This window comes from Hemiscyllium ocellatum, chromosome 1, assembly GCF_020745735.1.
Source record: "Hemiscyllium ocellatum isolate sHemOce1 chromosome 1, sHemOce1.pat.X.cur, whole genome shotgun sequence".
Lineage (NCBI taxonomy): Eukaryota > Metazoa > Chordata > Chondrichthyes > Orectolobiformes > Hemiscylliidae > Hemiscyllium > Hemiscyllium ocellatum.
This window is the reverse complement of record NC_083401.1, coordinates 131351406-131370422: the sequence shown is the minus strand read 5'-3', so window position 1 is coordinate 131370422 and position 19017 is coordinate 131351406. Positions and strand designations below refer to the sequence as shown.

Below are 19017 nucleotides of genomic sequence, written 5' to 3'. Positions count from 1 at the left end.
TTCAAGAAGGCAGGTCATCACCATCTTTTCAAGGGCCAGAATGGATGGGCAATACATGCTGGCCAAGTCAGCGATATCCTGTGAATGATTTTTTAAAAATGGTGTTGCATTTTCTTGGCTCCATGATAAATACCATAACTTGCTGTTGGTCCTTCTACAGCCTTACCCTTTGATTGCATTCCATTCATATTATTAGGACATTTCTTTCAGTTTTACCTTTACAGGGAACTACTAGACTTTCAGTTTCTTTCCCCCTTGCTGTCAGCTCACTGTGATTATTCAAATTAAACCTGGAAATGAGATTGTTCGTGGTCATGTGGCAATTCTATTGGATGTTAGGCAGCTCAAACTAGCCTGATGGAATGGAAGCCATGAAAATCTGCTCGATAGAGTGTCAATATGTCCCAAGCCATACACGTGATAGAGTAAATTTACACTCAATACTTACTCTGAAACTACAGGCATGAAATCATAGGGCACAGCAGTTTTAAAGACTACTCTTATGAACAATGGTCCTTCATTTTACTGCAGCCCTCTCTAAAATAAAACCTGAAATTGCTAACTGGAGCAGTTATATTGTAATAAATCAATAATAACGTGTTCTCATGTCCCTAAAGATGTTTTTATTGACCAGAAACTTTCTAAGAATTAATGTCCTGTACAAAACCAGCTTTAAAGCATGGTCTTGCAAGTTTTCTCTCGTGTGAAGCTCTCCCACTCAAGTAAATTAAAAGCCTGAGATTGTGTGCTTTTGCAGAATACCTACCCTGTGAATAATGCCAGCAGAATGGAGGTGTTTGATGCCACACAGCATCTGGTACAGTAGGTAGGACATTCGCTCATGATCCAGTTCCATTTGGATTACCTGGCATAGGTTGGCATCCATCAGTTCCATAACCAAATAGCTATTATCATATGAAGGGAGAAAGAAAGCTGTTAGAATGATCATTGTCATTAATTACCAATTAACAAAAACCTCAATGCTTATTCCAACTGTGAGCAAAAGCTTTTTACTCCTATCTTCAATGTCCCTTCACGAAATGTTTGCTACTCAGCACCTACCCCGAAGCTGGAAGAACAAAATGGAATAGGTCATAAACTTTCATCAACTGAGATGAATGTGCAACTTGATCACCTCGATACAGATGGAGCATGAGCTGTTATCTTAAGGCTGTGCCCCTCAGTAAGAAAGAATGTCACTGTAACCACATCAGTTCACTTTACAGCAGGAAATGGTAAGACATTTATGGAACTGAAGGAAATGATCGTTAGCTTTTGCATTTTAGGCAAAAGCACTCTCTTGGAGCAAGTTCTAACCTGAGCCAAGAGGGATTTTCCAGATAAGTGCAACATTAGGACAATTGCAAACTGGACTTCTGAAACACCCAGGTGTTAGGGTGTAAGGATTTATAAATCTAACTGCAGTTAATTCAACTGCTGGGAAAATCTAGGTACTTCTATCCGTGTCCACAAAGCTCTCTCAGTCAGATTTCTAGCCATGCAGTACAAATTGGAAAGTGCCAAATGGGCTGGAAATCAAACTATAGCATTTGGTAGCTGCAGTGAAAATATGGTATCAGTGTTATTTTGTTAATTTTTAACTGAGCAATGGCACATTTCACCGATAATGCGCATACACACACACACACACACACACACACACACACACACACACAGTTACTGTAGTCTAATGTGGCACTGCAGACATTACATTATTTCCAGATAAGCAATTATTTCTAATTGCAAATAGGAACTGTTGTTTGCAGTGATATCATTTGTACATAATGAACCACCAATCAGGTGCTGTTGCTACTGGAAACAACATTTAAAAAGTTGCAAACAATGGATTGAACAGATGCTGTTAGACTACTATCTCTTTTGTTATCCAATAACTGCATTTCTGTCTAATGCCCTACAAAGGATTAGAATTACATTTCATGGGGATGTTTTGCAAATGACTCATTAACAATCATTGATCAAGTCTAACTAACTTCACAGTAAGCTGTATTCAGCACAGTGATGCAAATATGTTTCTATTATGTTTAGTCCTTTCTAACTCTTCAATCTCTTTGCCTGATAATATACTTGTTTCGTTCCTAAACACAGATCTCAGATAATCTCAATTGGAGACAATTCTCAAAGCTGTGGTTGTCTAAATTCAAGTATATTATTCAAAATGTTCATATTCTCCAGCAACCATAGTCCTTTACTATGGAAATGAGAATGCCTTGGCATGACATAAACATGACCTAAATTAAAATTTCAGAGGATAAGCCAGTAGATGAGTAAAGTACCAGCTGTGGCAGAATGAAGCATGTAAATGGCCCTTAATTGGCCATTTATATGCTTCAATTAGCCAATCGGTAGGCTCCGCCTACTTTACCACTGGTAAAATGTGTCTGCCATCCCACTGGAAGTTTAATTTACAATTCCCAACCTCCCCCTTGTCATCCCAGTCTCATAAAATCATGGATAGGAATGTGAGGCAAATGGATTGCCATTTTGACACCAAAACTGTGTTGAGGTTGATGCAGAGTATGTAAAGAGAATAGGTACAGTGGGATTAATATTTGATTTCTCCAGAAAGAACTAGCACATATTCAACCAGGCGAAAGACCCCCTTCGCAGCTGCAGGCATTCTGGTTCTGTTTAATTCATAGAATTGCCACAATGTAGGAACAGGCCTTTCAGCCCAACACATCCACACTAACACTCCAAACAGCATGCCACCCAGACCCACCCCTGTAACCCTGCATTTCCCATGCTGATGCACCTAAGCTACACATTCCTGAATACTATGGGTAATCTAGCATAGACAATCTACCTAACCTGCACGTATTTGGACTGTGGGAGGAAACTGGAGCGCCCAGAGAAAACCCACACAGAGACAGGGGGAATGTGCAAACTCCACACAGACAGTCACTCCATGGTGGAATTGAACCTGGCTTCCTGGTGCTGTGAGGCAACAGTGCTAACCACTGAGCCACCATGCTATTTCCTTCTACCCTTTAGCCAATTTTCTATTAATCCTGAATTCACTTCCTATTGCCTTAGACAATAAATAATAACCATTAAGTTTAAGATTTTGCCAAAAGTTTTTGGAAGTCAAGCCACATTCCATCACTCAAACGGGGATGTCAACTTTCTTTAAACAACACACATAAATGTTGGTCAGGAAGGTTCTTCTCCAGTAATCTTGTCTTCTAGCTTGTTTTATTTTGTAATCTGGACTGTTGAAAAGGGCTCAATTCATTTCCAAAATAACAAGTGGGATTATTAAGACTTGGGGACCTATAAAAAGAAAAAAGTCAGTGATAATAAGTACAGGGTCTAAAAATTGGCAATCATGGGACTAGACTCAGGCCAGAGTTTGGACCTTTCTGTGTTGGGTCAGACAGTTGAGACTGGCACAATAAAGTCAAAGGTTTCTCAGACCATCGAATAATGTTAATTATTTAGATATTTAGTCCACACAGTGCATCATCTAGCCAAGCAAATCAATAAGTTGTTTTACTTATTTAATAAGAATTAAGATTTATTCAGTGTAGCTTATAGAAGTCCACAGTTTTCAGGCATCTCTGGCTTCTGATGGCCAGTGATGTAATTGTACAACCTTACTGCATTAATAAGTTTTCATCCAATCTTCAAATAAAGTTGCCTTTCACTCGAGTGGGAAAATCAATAGTAGCAGATGGTCATATCCCTGTTATTGTGGAGCTCTCTGGTGTCCACAAACACATTTGTGTCAAACCTAAAGCACAGAAACAGTCCAACTGGTCCAGCGAATGTTTATGCTCCACAACAGCCTTTGTCCACACTATTTATCTCTCCCCTAGCAGCACAGTCCTTTCTCCCTCATGTACTTATTTCACTTTTCCTTACATCATATTTATAGCACAGAGACAGGCTATTTCTCTCAGGAGGATGAAGATGGTATTTATTTATTTTTATGCGTTCATACATGTGAGCATCACTGGAAAGTCTAGCATTTATTGCCCCTCCCCAGTTGCTCTGGAAAATGCAGTGGTGAGCCATTTCATGTCCCACATGAGTGTGTTCATTGTTTGTGAAAAACATTGGGATGTCTCAATGAATGAGATACGGTGCAACATTCTCCTTTGATCGTTTCTGCACTCCTCCCTATTTCAAATCTAGGATTCTCATACACAATTTTACTTTCCAGGTCAGTTTTGTGGCTTATAAATAACAGGTTCAACCAGTCAGACCCTCCATTCAATCTCTTGCCTTCACTTATTTTATAATCAACATATCAAATCACATTTTTACTAGGAATTTCCATCACCCTCAGTTTAATGTATCTTTCATTGATATAGCCCTGTATGTACAATCTATTGCCTGACTAGTCAGTGGGATAAGCCTTCCTAATTATGTACAAATAGTTATGAAGAAGATTTGAAAGACATTGATTGGGCTGAGCTTACTTGTATGGTGATTGCCAGTGTCTGTCTGATTTCATAGACAAGCATATTAAATAGTTGAAGGAGTGATAAAGATGAATCTAGATATGACTTGAATTCAATTATGAATATAGAACAATGGAACATGGAAACAAGCAAGATAAGTTCAGGGGTTTAAATGGATCCATTGTGAAACAACATGATTCTGTCCTTAGCAGCACTCTGCTGTGTGTTATTGTTTATGTTTATTAACAACAGAAAATCTTCAACACTGGGAAGATTGGGAGAGAAGGAGAGGGGCACAGGGGAACAGAGATGAATGAAAGAGTGAGATACAGACTAACTATACAACAACAATGGGCAAGCAACCTGGCTACAATGGCACAAAGCTGACTTTGTTATAACTCTAATTGTCAATATTACTGTGGTAAATGAAACAAAATTCAAGTCACGTGCAAGAGGACTTTGGGCAGACACTGAACATCAGAGGTTCGGCAGAGATGAGAGGTTAGGGTTGGAATTTCCCAGCATCCTCCTATCTCTGGTCTATTTTTAAAGAGACACATGAACTGATGGACTGGTCGTCCACCACAACTTCTGTATATTTGTTCACATAATTAGGAGGCCTATTAAAGCCAATGATCAGAGGCCAACTGGATATATTCCTGGCAGAGTCCTGGTAGCACATCATAGAGCAGGAAAACAGTTCCCAGTCGAATAAATACATAAAATACTGAGGAGGGGAACATGTTTGATTACTTACACATCCTGGAATTCTTCTAGTGATTTTTGAGGTGTAAACACATTTAATAAACTGATGATCTGTGGAACAAAACATATATTACTGTTATAACTTGCTTTGTGACTGCATCTAATCACAAATCAAATGATTATGTCATAAATGTTACCATTGAATCAAATCTAAGGGTTAGCTATTAGCCATATTTAGACCTTTCTTCTGTATGTACATGGGCAGTACTTCTAAGTAATCATAAACATTTATTGCAATTCTCCAGATGATGAGCTTGATTAGCTATTATCTTTATTACATAAAATATTGATAATTAATTTCAAATATATACTTTATTACAGTGGTGAATTTTATTCCATCATACCCTCTGGTCATAAAAAGAAAACACCTAAAAAATGTAGAGTTGTGTGCATGTTTGCTTAAGTTTCAACTAATTATGGCTGAGCTGAATGTAATTTTCATTTGATAAGAATTAATTTTGCAGTTCAACTTCAATTAGGCTATGAGAATCAGAAATAGCAAAATTGAATTATTATTCCTGTACATTTACAATTGCATGTTGGTTATTAGTTCACAGATTTTACAATATTGACAGTATAAAATAACAATAGTTTGATAAATCCCAATTACATGATGGAAGATGTAACCCTGCACATCATAGAACCTGCCTACATGCTGCAAGATGTAACTTTGTACATCAAGGAACTCAAAATTGCTTGGCAATTTATTGTTCTGCATAGAGCAATACAACTGATTCCTGAAAAACAAAGAATGAGTCTGCCTTGAAGACTTACACAAACATAGACATCTCTTTAAAATATACAGATCGAAAGCTGAAAATATGACAGTATGACCACATAACTAAATATTCCATCATGAGTCAAGATTACAATAGAAACCCCATCATGATTATGAATATAAATTAGTTCTTAGCCATTCACAAGAACGGATAATACACTGAACGTGGGAGTCTTGGATGAGAGGAAACAGGTAAATCATTTGGTGTATTAAACTTCTCTATTTGATCAAGATTATATTTCATGAAAATGTAAAATGAAGGCCATTTCAATTCATCTGATTTAATCCTTGCAGTATGTCAAAGCTGCAATCTTCCCTGTGAGCATACCGAAAATGTGCTCAGCATTCTGGCAAGATTCTAATAGCTTTAATCTATGGATACAATTACATTTAGCAAAAACTATATAGTTGTATTGGGAGATTTTAATTAGAAGTGGTGGAATAGCTCAAAAAGCAAAGACAATAAATCCCAAGCATGTACTCAGGGATTTCTTTCCTTAACATTTCAAACTAACATGGTCGTTGAATGTTAGTTATTGAATGATCATTCCCATGTATATTTTCATATTGTTTATCATGTCAGACTATTGAATCCATTAGTGACTTACAAAAAGAAACTCATTCAAAATTCAATTACATTTTTTAAAACAGCATTTGATTTATGCACCAGAAAATTTCATTCGCATTCTGCATACTTAGAGTCATAGAGTCATAGAGATGTACAGTACGGAAACAGACCCTTCGGTCCAACCTGTCTGTGCCGACCAGATATCCCAACCCAATCTAGTCCAACCTACCAGCACCCAGCCCACATCCCTCCAAACCCTTCCTATTCATATACCCATCCAAATGCCTCTTAAATGTTGCAATTGTACAAGCCTCCACCACTTCCTCTGGCAGCTCATTCCATACACATACCACCTTCAGCGTGAAAAAGTTGCCCCTTAGATCTCTTTTATATCTTTCCCCTCTCACCATAAACCTATGCCCTCTTGTTCTGGACTCCTCCACCCCAGGGAAAAGACTTTGTCTATTTATCCTATCCACGCCCCTCATAATTTTGTAAACCTCTATAAGGTCACCCCTCAGCCTCCGACAGCTCCAGGGAAAACAGCCCCAGCCTGTTCAGCCTCTCCCCACAGCTCAAATCCTCCAACCCTGGCAACATCCTTGTAAATCTTTTCTGAATCCTTTCAAGTTTCACAACATCTTTCTGATAGGAATGAGACCAGAACTGCATGCAATATTCCAACAGTGGCCTAACCAATGTCCTGTACAGATGCAAAATGACCTCCCAACTCCGGTACTCAATACTCTGACCAATAAAGGAAAGCATACCGAATGCCTTCTTCACTATCCTATCTACCTGCGACTCCACTTTCAGGGAGCTATGAACCTGCACTCCAAGGTCTCTTTGTTCAGCAACACTCCCTAGGACCTTACCATTAACTGTATTAGTCCTGCTAAGATTTGATTTCCCAAAATGCAGCACCTCACATTTATCTGAATTAAACTCTATCTGCCACTTCTCAGCCCATTGGCCCAACTGGTCCAGATCCTGTTGTAATCTGAGGTAACTCTCATCGCTGTCCACTACACCTCTAATTTTGGTATCATCTGCAAACTTATTAACTGTACCTCTTATGCTCGCATCCAAATGAGTTATGTAAGTGACAAAAAGTAGAGGACCCAGCACCGATCCTTGTGGCACTCCACTGGTCACAAACCTCCAGCCTGAAAAACAACCCTCCACCACCACCCTCTGTCTTCTATCTTTGAGCCAGTTCTGTATCCAAATGGCTAGTTCTCCCTGTATTCCATGAGATCTAACCTTGCTAATCAGTCTCCTGTGGAAAACCTTGTTGAACGCCTTACTGAAGTCCATATAGATCACATCTATCGCTCTGCCCTCATCAATCTTCTTTGTTACTTCTTCAAAAAACTCAATCAAGTTTGTGAGACATGATTTCCACAAAGCCATGTTGACTATCCCGAATCAGTCCTTGCCTTTCCAAATACATGGATATCCTGTCCCTCAGGATTCCCTCCAACAACTTGGCCACCACCGAGGTCAGGCTCACCGATCTACAGTTCCCTGGCTTGTCTTTACTGCCCTTCTTAAACAGTGGCACCACGTTTGCCAACCTCCAGTCTTCCGGCACCTCACCTGTGACTATCGATGATACAAATATCTCAGCAAGAGGCCCAGCAATCACTTCTCTAGCTTCCCACAGAGTTCTCGGGTACACCTGGTCAGGTCCTGGGGATTTATCTGCCTTTAAGCATTTCAAGACATCCAGCACTTCCTCCTCTGTAATCTGGACATTTTGCAAGATGTCACCATCTATTTCCCTATATCTATATCTTCCATATCCTTTTCCACAGTAAATACTGATGCAATATATTCATTTAGTATCTCCCCCATTTTCTGCGGCTTCACACAAAGGCCACCTTGCAGATCTTTGAGGGGCCCTATTCTCTCCCTCGTTACCCTTTTGTCCTTAATATATTTGTAAAAACCTTTTGGATTCTCCTTAATTCTATTTGCCAAAACTATCTCATGTCCTCTTTTTGCCCTTCTGATTTCCCTCTTCAGTATACTCCTACTTCCTTTATACTCTTCTAAGGATTCACTCAATCTATCCTGTCTATACCTGACATATGATTCCTTCTTTTTCTTAACCAAACCCTCAATTTCTTTAGTCATAACTGGAAATTCAGGAGGCAGAGTGGAACATATTATATCTATACATCACACATACTGGCTTCCTAATCTCGAGTGTGATGCTGGAAAAGCACAGCAGGTCAGGCAACATCCGAGGAGCAGGGGAATCGACATTTCAGGAAGGGCTTAAGGCCGAAATGTCGATTCTTCTGCTCCTCGGATGCTGTCTGAACTGCTGTGCTTTTCCAGCACCAAACTCTCGACTCTGACCTCCAGCATTTGCAGTCCTCACTTTCTGCTGGCTTTATAATCTGTCAAGATGACAGGAAATGATATGAATAATTTTTAAAAAAATCTTAATATTCTCTTGCTCTGGGAAAATCACGGGGTTTAACTCAAGTTATCACAAAAAAGGTTGCACAACAGCAATTTTATATACCAAGAGAAATTTGGTAAAACGAAGGCCATTTGAGGGTGGCACATTGGCTCAGTGGCACACTGCTGCCTTACAGTGTCAGAGACCAAGGTTTAATTCCAGCCTCAGGTGACAGTGTGGAGTTTGCACATTTTCTCTGTATCTGCATGGGTTTCCTCCAGGTGCTCTGGTTTCCTCCCACAATCCAAAGATGCGCAGGTTAGGCAAATTGGCCATGCTAAATTGCCCATAGTGTTCAGGGATGTGTGGGCTAGGTGCATTAGTCAGAGCTAAATGTAGAGCAATAGGTTCACAAAGTGGGTCTGGGTGGGTTACTCTTCAGAAGGTCGGTGTGGACTTGTTGGGTTGAAGGGCCTGTTTCCACACTGTAGAGATTCTATTGAAAAAAATAAAGGTGACTTGATAGTTAACACTCTGCAACCAACAATCTTTCTTCAAGAAAATGTGAAGTAAGCAGCATGGATTGTAAAGACTGAAATGATAATGTAAGAGTATGCAGGTCAACAAAGTCTCTGAGTTGCTCCTGTTTTGGTGAAAATGCTTCACTGGAAGTGTGGTGAAAACCAAGTTTCTATGTATAAATGGAGTCCCTGCTGTACATCCAGCTGCTTGGCCTTAGAATTTATAACCAATTACCAATTCGGAAAATAATAGATTGCCATCAGTGAAATTAAGTTGTGCACTATCAGCACTTTCTCAAAGCACATGATTTGATTGCAGAAGACTGTTGATCGGATTATGAGATCACTGTTAGTGAGAATAGTAAATTAATACTTTTTAAATCACAAATTTATCAGATTTGCAACTTCTCCACCAGATAATACTTCACTGGAGGTTCAAAAAAATGGATGTTTACATGTGTATACTACATTTCTGCCTCAGTTCTGACGTACTACCACTAGCAGAGGAGGAACTTCCCTGCTTAAAGTTTAATATATGAATGGATTTGTGCATTTTTCAAAACAGCACCATGGCGACTTTCTGTGGTTGACAACTCTAGTTGAAGGTAATCCTAGAGGATTAATTCTGATCACACGGCTTCTGACCACAGAAAGCTTTACCATCTCATGTCCAGTTGCAAAATATCTGATCACATGCCATTTGATCTTCAGTTTCAAAACGTGTTTTCACTTTGTAAATGTTGGACCCTAGGAATTACAAAAAGACATTGAAAATAGGAGCAGCCATTTGGCCTTTTCAGCTTGCTTGGCCATTCAACATAATCATCGCTGATCATCGAGCTCAATATCTCATTGCTACTTTCTCCCTGTACCCTTTGATGCATTTAGCCCTTTTTATCCCTTAGAATGATATCTAACTCCTTCTTGAAAACATGGAATCTTTTGGCATTGATCATTTTCTGTGGCAGTGAATTCGACAAACTCACACTCTCTGGGTGAAGAAATATCTCCTTATTTCAGTCCTAAATCACTGACCCAGTATCCTTAGAATCATAAGATTCTGGACTCCGAGATCATCAGAAACATCATTCCTGTGTTTACTCTGTCTAGTTCTTTTAGAGTTTTATAAGTTTCGATGAGATTGCCCCCCCCCCCACCATTCTACTAAACTACAGTGAATATATCCTAATTAATCATGTATCTCTTCATATGTCAGTCCTAATATACCAGGATTCAATCTGATAAACCTTTGCTGCACTCCAGCCATAGCCAGAACATTCTTCCTCAGAAAAAGAAATCAAAATGGCACACAATACTCCAAGTTTCACCAGGTCCTATATAATTGCAGCAAGACTGCTCCGGTACCCAAATCCTCTTGCTATGAACGCCAACATGCCATTTGCTTTCTTCACCACCTGCTCCACCAGCAACTTACCTTCAGTGACTGGTGTACAAGGACGCCCAGGTCTCATTGCACTTCCCCCTTTCCCATTTGATCACCTTTCAGATAATAATCACAGAATCCCTACAGTGTGGAAAAAGGCCCTTCAGCCCAACGGACCCACACTGACCCCCTGAAGAGTAACCCACTCAGACCCTTTTCCTTACCCCATTATCCTATATTTACCCCTGACTAATGCACCTAACCTACACATTCGTGAATATTATGGGCAATTTAGTATGGCCAATTCACCTAACCTGCACATCTTTGGATTATAGTAGGAAACCGGAGCACCCGGAGGAAACGCAGACATGGGGAGAATGTGTAAAGTCCACACAGACAGTCGTTTGAGGCTGGAATTGAACCCAGGTCCCTGGCGCTGTGAGGCAGCAGTGCTAACCATTGAGTCACCACGCCACCCTGATCAATTTTCCTGTTTTTGCTACCAAACTGGTTAACCTCACATATATCCACATTTTAATGTATCTGCCATGACTTTGCTCAATCAACTTGTCCAAATCACACCAAAGCAGCTCTGCATCCTCCTCACATTTCATCCACCTAGCTTTGTGTTATCTGCAAGCTTAGAGATATTACATTTCATTCCCTCACCTAAATCCTTAATATATATTGTGAATAGTTGGGTCCAAGCACTGACCCTGCGGTACACTACTTGTCACTGCCTAACACTCAGAGATGCTGGAATTGAATATTCTTGCTCAATTTGCCTCCAGCAGCTTTGATGTGTCAAGTTCCAATAGCTAGGAGGCCACTTATGAGCAGGTAAAGAGCTGGAGAAATAAAGGATGGAGACAGAGAAGAGAAATGAAGGACAGAGCAAGAGGAAAAGCAAACGCACCCCTACATTTCAGATCTCTGCATTTCAGACTACCCTGTCCCAGAAATTATTCTCATTTGAGAGACTTTCCATTTGTTCCTGATTCTCTAGACCCCTCATGACCATGATCTGTGAATGGTATTAGTCAGCTGGAGATTTCTCCTGTGATATCGCAAGGTGCTTGCTGGTGTGGGGCATTCAAAACTTCTGGATTGTTGGAAGCAATGTTTGTGGGGGCAAGTCTCTGATTTTGGAAAACTTGTGATCACCCCAGAAGGTGGAGGAATCCTATGAACTGTTGTGTACTTTATGCTGTCAACAGAAATTAGACTTGTAGATTATGAGCTCATATATAAAGAAAAGAACTTAATCCTAAATATTTCTTCCACTAAAGTGGTGATTCCACGGCCATACACTCCTTTGAAATTAATAAACTTGGTGGCACAGTGGCTCAGTGGTTAGCACTGCTGCCTCACAGAAGCCAGGGACCCAGGTTCAGTTCCAGCCTCGGGTGACTGTCTGTGTGGAGTTTACACATTCTCCCCGTGTCTGCCTGGGTTTCCTCCCACACTCTAAAGATGTGCACGCTAGGAGGATTGGCCATGATAAATTGCCCTGTACCATCCAAGGATGTGCAGGTTAAGTGAATTAACCATGACAAATGTGGGAATATTAGGGATGTGGTGGTGATGGAGGGCGGGAGTTGAGTCTGAATGAGATGCTTTTCGGAGGGTAGGTGCAGATCCAATGGGCTGAATGGCTTCATGCCACACTGTAGGGATTCTATACTTCTATCCTACAATCACTGGCTACAATTTCCTAACTGGAGTCTTATGCAAGAGCTGCTCCTCTAGGGAACAACCCCCCCAGAAAGATCTCATAAGCGTGCTTAATGTGAAGTAGTCTGGAAGTGTATCTTGTTAATTAAATAATGTCTCAGCAGATTGTTGCTGACATTATCTCTGTGACATGGCATACAGTGGGTTTTCAGCTTTGGTTGGGTTGTCAGCGAGATATCAACTTGATTTCCCATACAAAGGAAGAGGCAGAATAAAGATCAATTGAGTCCACTCCTAGTTACATTTGTTCATTGTTAGATCAAATCAGCACTGACAGATTCAGTAGAAGCTATCAATATATCATCAGCCTCTCATCACTTTTGGAGAATGACATATGGTAAAATGAGAACTGATCGAGGCTAAGTAAAGTTTTGGCAAGGAAAATACATCAACAAAGTAAAGTTGTCACAAGCATGTAAGTTTTGAGCATGGTTTTCAAGTTTAGTAGCATCCCACCACTTTCCAGGAATTAAAGTTAATTCTCCATGTAAAACAGCACGTCACAGAAGACCATCCTGAGTCTGTGCTGGATATTTTGAAGAAGATACTAGCTACTGCCACTCTGCTGCTCTTTCTCTATATTCCTGCATCTCTTTCTCCCCAGGCATTCATCAATCCCCTTTTCAAAATTATAATATAACCTATATCCATCATCTGATCAGACATTGTATTCAAGGGAAAGAAGATGTTTTATGTAATAGTGAGAGAGTAGAGAATGAACCTTCTTGAGAGGTGGGCGCAGTAAAAGAAAAAGACTGAGAGTGGGATAGCCTGGGAATGGAGAAGGCTATTGACCTTCTTCCTATGGACAGCAGAAACTGCACTTCCTCATGGGCCAACCTTGGACCAGATGGCATTGTCTGGTGTTGTGGCCTCCAATGTCAGGCCTGGGCAGTATATGATAATATTCAATTCAACATTCCAAATCAACTTGTCTGCAGAATGTGTGATCATGAAGTTTCAAAGTTAAGATTTTCTCTCTACACTTTAATCTTTCCTGCATTTCTGTTTCTGTGCAGAGTAGTTGAGTCCTGGCCTAGTTCTGTAACATACTGTCATATTCTCAGCAAATTTACAATGATAATATTATGTTATCCTGTTGCTGGTTCTTTTCAGAGATGAGAACAAAGTTGGAAGTTAAGTATTCAGTGGGCATGTGACTTTGAAAGGGCACGTAGAAAGGAAATACTAGTGAGGTAGCATTGTTAGTATAAGACTGAATAACTATGCTGGAAAGAAATTATCTTGGATTGGAAGATGTAGAAACCATATTGCTGGAGGTAAGAATAGAAAGGGGAAGCAGACACTGTTCCAAGTAATGTATGGGCCCTCAACAGAAGCTATATAGTGTGACAGAGAACTAGAGAATGAGGCCACGTGACATAACAGTCCAATCATCATGGGTAACTTCAATCTTCATGTAGATTGAAGAGTCAGATTAGCAGGAAAAGCCATGAGGTACAATTTATAGAATGTATTCAGGTCAGTTACCTCGAACAATATGCTGTGAATCCACCAGGAATTAAACTATTTTGGATCTGGTGATGTGCAAATGAGACAGGTTTAATAGATGGTGTCAGAATATAAGATTCCCTTGGGAACAGTGACCATAACATGATAGAAATTAGCATTCAGATTGAGAGGAAGGAACTTGTGTCAGAAGCAACAGTGCTCAGCTTCAATCTGGGTGGTTAACAGGAATGAGGGCAAAGCCATCTGGAATGGACTGGGAAAGGAGTTTAGCAATGATGATGATTGGGAAACAATGGTACATGTGTCATAGAGTAAGTACAAACTTACAATAAAAACTTAGCAGTAACAACATAATTTCACCTAATTTTCTTTCATTCTGCTTTACTATGTTGTTTTGAGTTGATTTAACTTTCCTTCCTTTGAGGTGATGTTCCTTCATGAAATCCAAGTAGCTATTAATTCCTTAAAATAATACCTTTTGAAGTTTTAAACTAATTAAGCTAGTTTTCCAGGGCCTTCTAACAGCACCTTCTCACTAACCAATGTACTACAGTTTACTATTATGTTACACTTGGATTTTTCATCACATTCACCCTGGCTACTGAGTAGCCCAAGTCCAGTTATCTCTGCTGAGTAGCCCCAGGTGGACCCTCACAGGTCTAACTGTTTCCTCTACTGGGTGGTTCCCAGTCTCTGGATCCTTCTCCCTGCTGTGCATTTCCAATTGTTTTCATATTGCTTTCTTCTCACATAATCAATTTTCTCACTCTTAACCAATTTCACAGTCATTCTTTGTTGACTTCTAACATCCTCTGTACCCCCACACCTCCACCAAACATTTGGTCCATTATTCTAATTGGAAATCTTATGAGTTTAATCTTATCCTCAATTTGTTTAGTCAGCCATAACAGTCTCACTTTTACAGTGCGGTTTATATTTCTCAAGGAAATACAGATTAAATTAGATTTTCAATTTTAAAAGAATGCTTGCAATTGTTTACTTACACTTATCTGTATAAATTCCTTTCTATATCAACCTCAGTCAATTTGCCTCTCACATGCCCGCAATTGGCTTCATTTATTTAAGGTTGTCACATTGGACTTAAGCACATTTCAAGTTTAATATAAAATTCAAGTACTTTGGAATATTTAGTTTCCAACTTTTGTAACTCTATTAAATCAAACCTATTCACCTCTACTTGAACAACCAATTAATCTGTCTTGTTATGAAATGCAGAAGTGGGAAGTAAGAAAGTGGGGGGGGGGGGGGCGGGGGTGGAATGGCCCCTGACAATGCTAGGAACATAAAGCACCACCAGCCATGCATTCATTGCTGACTGGCAGAGGGGCACTGTGACAACACACCTGGGCTGCTATTGAGAAAATGACCTTCAATCTGGTAGGGTGGTTGTGGACAAAGCCTGCTCTCTCTCCAGGACCGTGGATGTAACTATGGAAGAGAAGCAGGCAGTCAGGTCTGACGGTCTCCTCCATAGCCCACTGCCTGGTCCTATTCATGGCCATCTTGGCCAGGTAGGGACATAACTTCTACCAAACAGGAGTGGGTGAAGTTAACAGGATGGAACAAACATGCCAGAGATTGGAGTAAATTTTGCCACTCTGTTTTTGCACTGCTTGGGGATGGCTGCAATGATGCAAGTGGGAGCCAGTGGTGTCTGGGTCTGAATGCTGAACTGCATGCCCTGGAAAATGGTGCCTCCATTGGTCATACCAACCTCAGAAATGGAACAGGCTCAATGATATAGAAAAGGTTTCTTAGCAAGCAGCTGCTGGTTCTCCTCCACTGACTCAACCCAGTTGGCAGGTAGCCATTGTAACTGGAGCACCTGCTGGTTGGATTTAGATTAGATTAGATTACTTACAGTGTGGAAACAGGCCCTTCGGCCCAACAAGTCCACACCGACCCGCCAAAGTGCTACCCACCCATTCCCCTACATTTACCTCTTCACCTAACACTACGGGCAATTTAGCATGGCCAATTCACCTGACCTGCACATCTTTGGACTGTGGGAGGAAACCAGAGCATCTGGAGAAAACCCACGCAGACACGGGGAGAATGTGCAAACTCCACACAGTCAGTCGCCAGAGTCCGGAAGATACTAGATACTAGATACCTTTTCAGCTTGACATGGAAGAGGATACCAGTGGGCTCAAAACATTTCAGCCCCATTGCTGAGAAAGGGCACAGGAATGTTTTATCATCTGACCTCCAACATGTTTAACTTAGCAGTTCTTGATGCTGCCATTGTGTATGTTAAGTGCAAAAGGACATAGATCCTTTAGCTGGGTGAACTCAAAAACCCAAAATTATTTAAGACCGGATATAAAACAATTTACATAAAAGTTAATGGGAGACTGTAACTTGACTGTTAAGAGTGTAGACGAAAAGGGAGACCAAGTTTAAATTCTTACTCAGCCGGAGCAAGAATTGGAAAGGGCGTATACATCAGTATGTCAGTTCACCTCACTTGGTTTGCAAATGAACACAGTTACTAGACCATGAATAGACTGACTCCATGCCCAATTCTCCATTTTATGTTGCCTTTAAGTGAGTTTCATCCTGGGTGTAGAACCTTGCAAGATTTAATGTGAAACACATATTTCATCATTTGAACAGACTGTAGACTAATAGGAATAGAATATTTCAGTCCAGTTCAATCTTTGTAATCTTGGATGAACATCCCTCTATGTAAAATATAACAAATTAACTTAGGAAGGAAGGGAGTTCATTGTCATAATTTGGGAAATATTCTGACACACTATTTTGTTTGGCTGTTTTGATTGGTGGATTTATTGTTGGGACATGTACTGAGATACAGTGAGAAGTGTTGTTTTGTGTGCTATACAGACAGATTGTGCCAAGCAAAATGTTTCAGGGTAGCAGAGCAGAGTGCAGAATACAGTGTTACAGCAGCAATGAAGGTACAGAGAGCGAGATCAGAATTAACCTTTCAAAGGTCCATCGAAAAATCTGATAACAGTGGGCAAGAAGCTGTTCCTGAATCTATTTGTACATCTAATCAAATTTTTATACCTCCTGCCTGATGGAAGAGAGTGGAAGAGAATATAAGCGGGGTGGGAGGGGCTTTTGATTATGTTGGTTGCTTTCCCGAGGCAGTGGGAAGTATAGATGCAGTGAATGGATGGAAGGCTGGTTTATGTGATAGACTCGATTTTATTCTGTACTCTATAGTTTCTTGCTGTCTTGGGAGGAGCAGTTGCCAAACCATGCTGTGACGCATCCAGCTTGATGCTTTCTAACTGACCAGATTCTACAACAGACAGGCAAACCAGCCTGTCAAATTACTATCCAGGTGGTGACGTAAAGATTTACTCTAAGGAACCTACAATCTGCTAAAATCTTTAATCCAGGATCCAATATAACTGCTGCTGAGGCATGATTTAACTGAGCAAAGTATTTTCTGAAAGGCAAGAATCAATCATGTTATTCCCAGTGTCCTATGCCTGGGACAAATGATACTTAGGAATCTGATTGTGCTAAATGGTACAAACATTCTTTCCAACAAGAGAGAAGATCAGCTCAATAGAATAGACATGTACTTCGGTAACTGTCAAGTACATTAACAGTTTCTCAAATAATGAATGCCACCTTTATGTCATTCCTGCCAGTGCATTGTCTAGGATTAGTCAGAATATATTAAAAATGATAAACTTACGTTTTTGTGGTTGACACATTTCATGAGTACGAGTTCTCGATAAGCCCGTTTGGCATGCGTCTGGTTCTGAAATGGTCTGCTGAGTTTCTTAATGGCCACATTTCTATCAAGTACAGCATCATATGAAGCACTACATCAAGGAATATAATTATAAGCAAAGTTAGTCAAACTACTTGTGATTGTGGTGTGAATATAGTTATCAACACTTGCTCCAAAATCATTCTGTCCAACATTAGAGTGGAAATGCTGAGCAACTCCTCCTGAAATCCTTCTGTATTATTTTTGTACAGGATTTCATCCATTCAATCTAAAAAGGTTAATGTCTCTACGTAAATGGTAGCAGTAGAAACAATACATGAACCATTTCTGTTCGTGGTCCTCAGATTAATTTCAGAGTTAGTATGGTATGTTAATAGTATGTGAGGGCGATAGGCAAAGGGTTACACTTTGAGATTCTAGTAGGGTGCAGAATGCAGAGCTAAGGGCTCCATAATCTTCTAAACGCAGTTTCCCTTCTCTGTAGCTACAGGTAGAGGTCATAGTCTGTGCTGCACTTTTCTTGTGAAAACCAAATGATTTGAATAAAATATCACATTGCAAATACTAAAGTGATTCCACAGAACTTCAGGATGGACTCATGGTAAACTCAGTCCACATTTAGGTAACTCGATAAATGCGTTCAATGATTACATTACAATCATTAAAAATGACACCAGAATAAATCACCTAAAATTTACTCCTTTCCTTTTATTTTCTTTCCACGTTGTGAATTGCTTTTCAGCATTTCTCTGTAAAGTAGCATAGCAGGCAAACTTCATGAAACCTTTCCCAATGGTGCTCCACAACCACTGAACATAAAATTTTGTGTGACTATGTGTCGAAATTCTCACAGTTTCTAAATATCCCCAGCCCAACTGACCTTGCCTGTGGAATAGTGCTGAGTTTTGACACATTGGTTCTGTCCAAGGATCCAACAGAGAAGATAAGCCTTTGAGGAATAATGCACTTTACTCAACGCATTCTATTATTTTGGGAGGTAAAACATTTGCCGTGAAATATTCATCTTACTGTCCTAACTTCATAGGCACTGCCACCTGAGGAGACTGCGAGAACCCAGAGCATCCCACCCATCCACTTCATCAAACACCACCCACCCCTCCCGTGGTATTGCCTGCAGCTCCAGGATTGAAATGTTCAGGCACACCAGAACCCTCTACCCAGAGCGAGGACACTGAGGGACTGCCAAGGAAGAAGGAGAAA

At 40.2% G+C, this 19017-nt stretch overlaps 1 protein-coding gene across 5 annotated transcripts in view; it reads right to left on the bottom strand.

The window, feature by feature from the left end:
• Nucleotides 1-19017, bottom strand: part of mapk10 (mitogen-activated protein kinase 10) — a 125098-nt gene that overhangs the window by 66307 nt on the left and 39774 nt on the right. For all 5 annotated transcript variants that reach the window (XM_060832071.1, XM_060832037.1, XM_060832044.1 and 2 more), the window contains 3 exons: nucleotides 17758-17887; nucleotides 5182-5240; nucleotides 767-905 (listed from right to left, as the gene is read on the bottom strand). In XM_060832071.1, the coding sequence (XP_060688054.1) occupies nucleotides 767-905; nucleotides 5182-5240; nucleotides 17758-17887 (328 nt within the window). The remainder of the gene's footprint in view (nucleotides 1-766; nucleotides 906-5181; nucleotides 5241-17757; nucleotides 17888-19017) is intronic.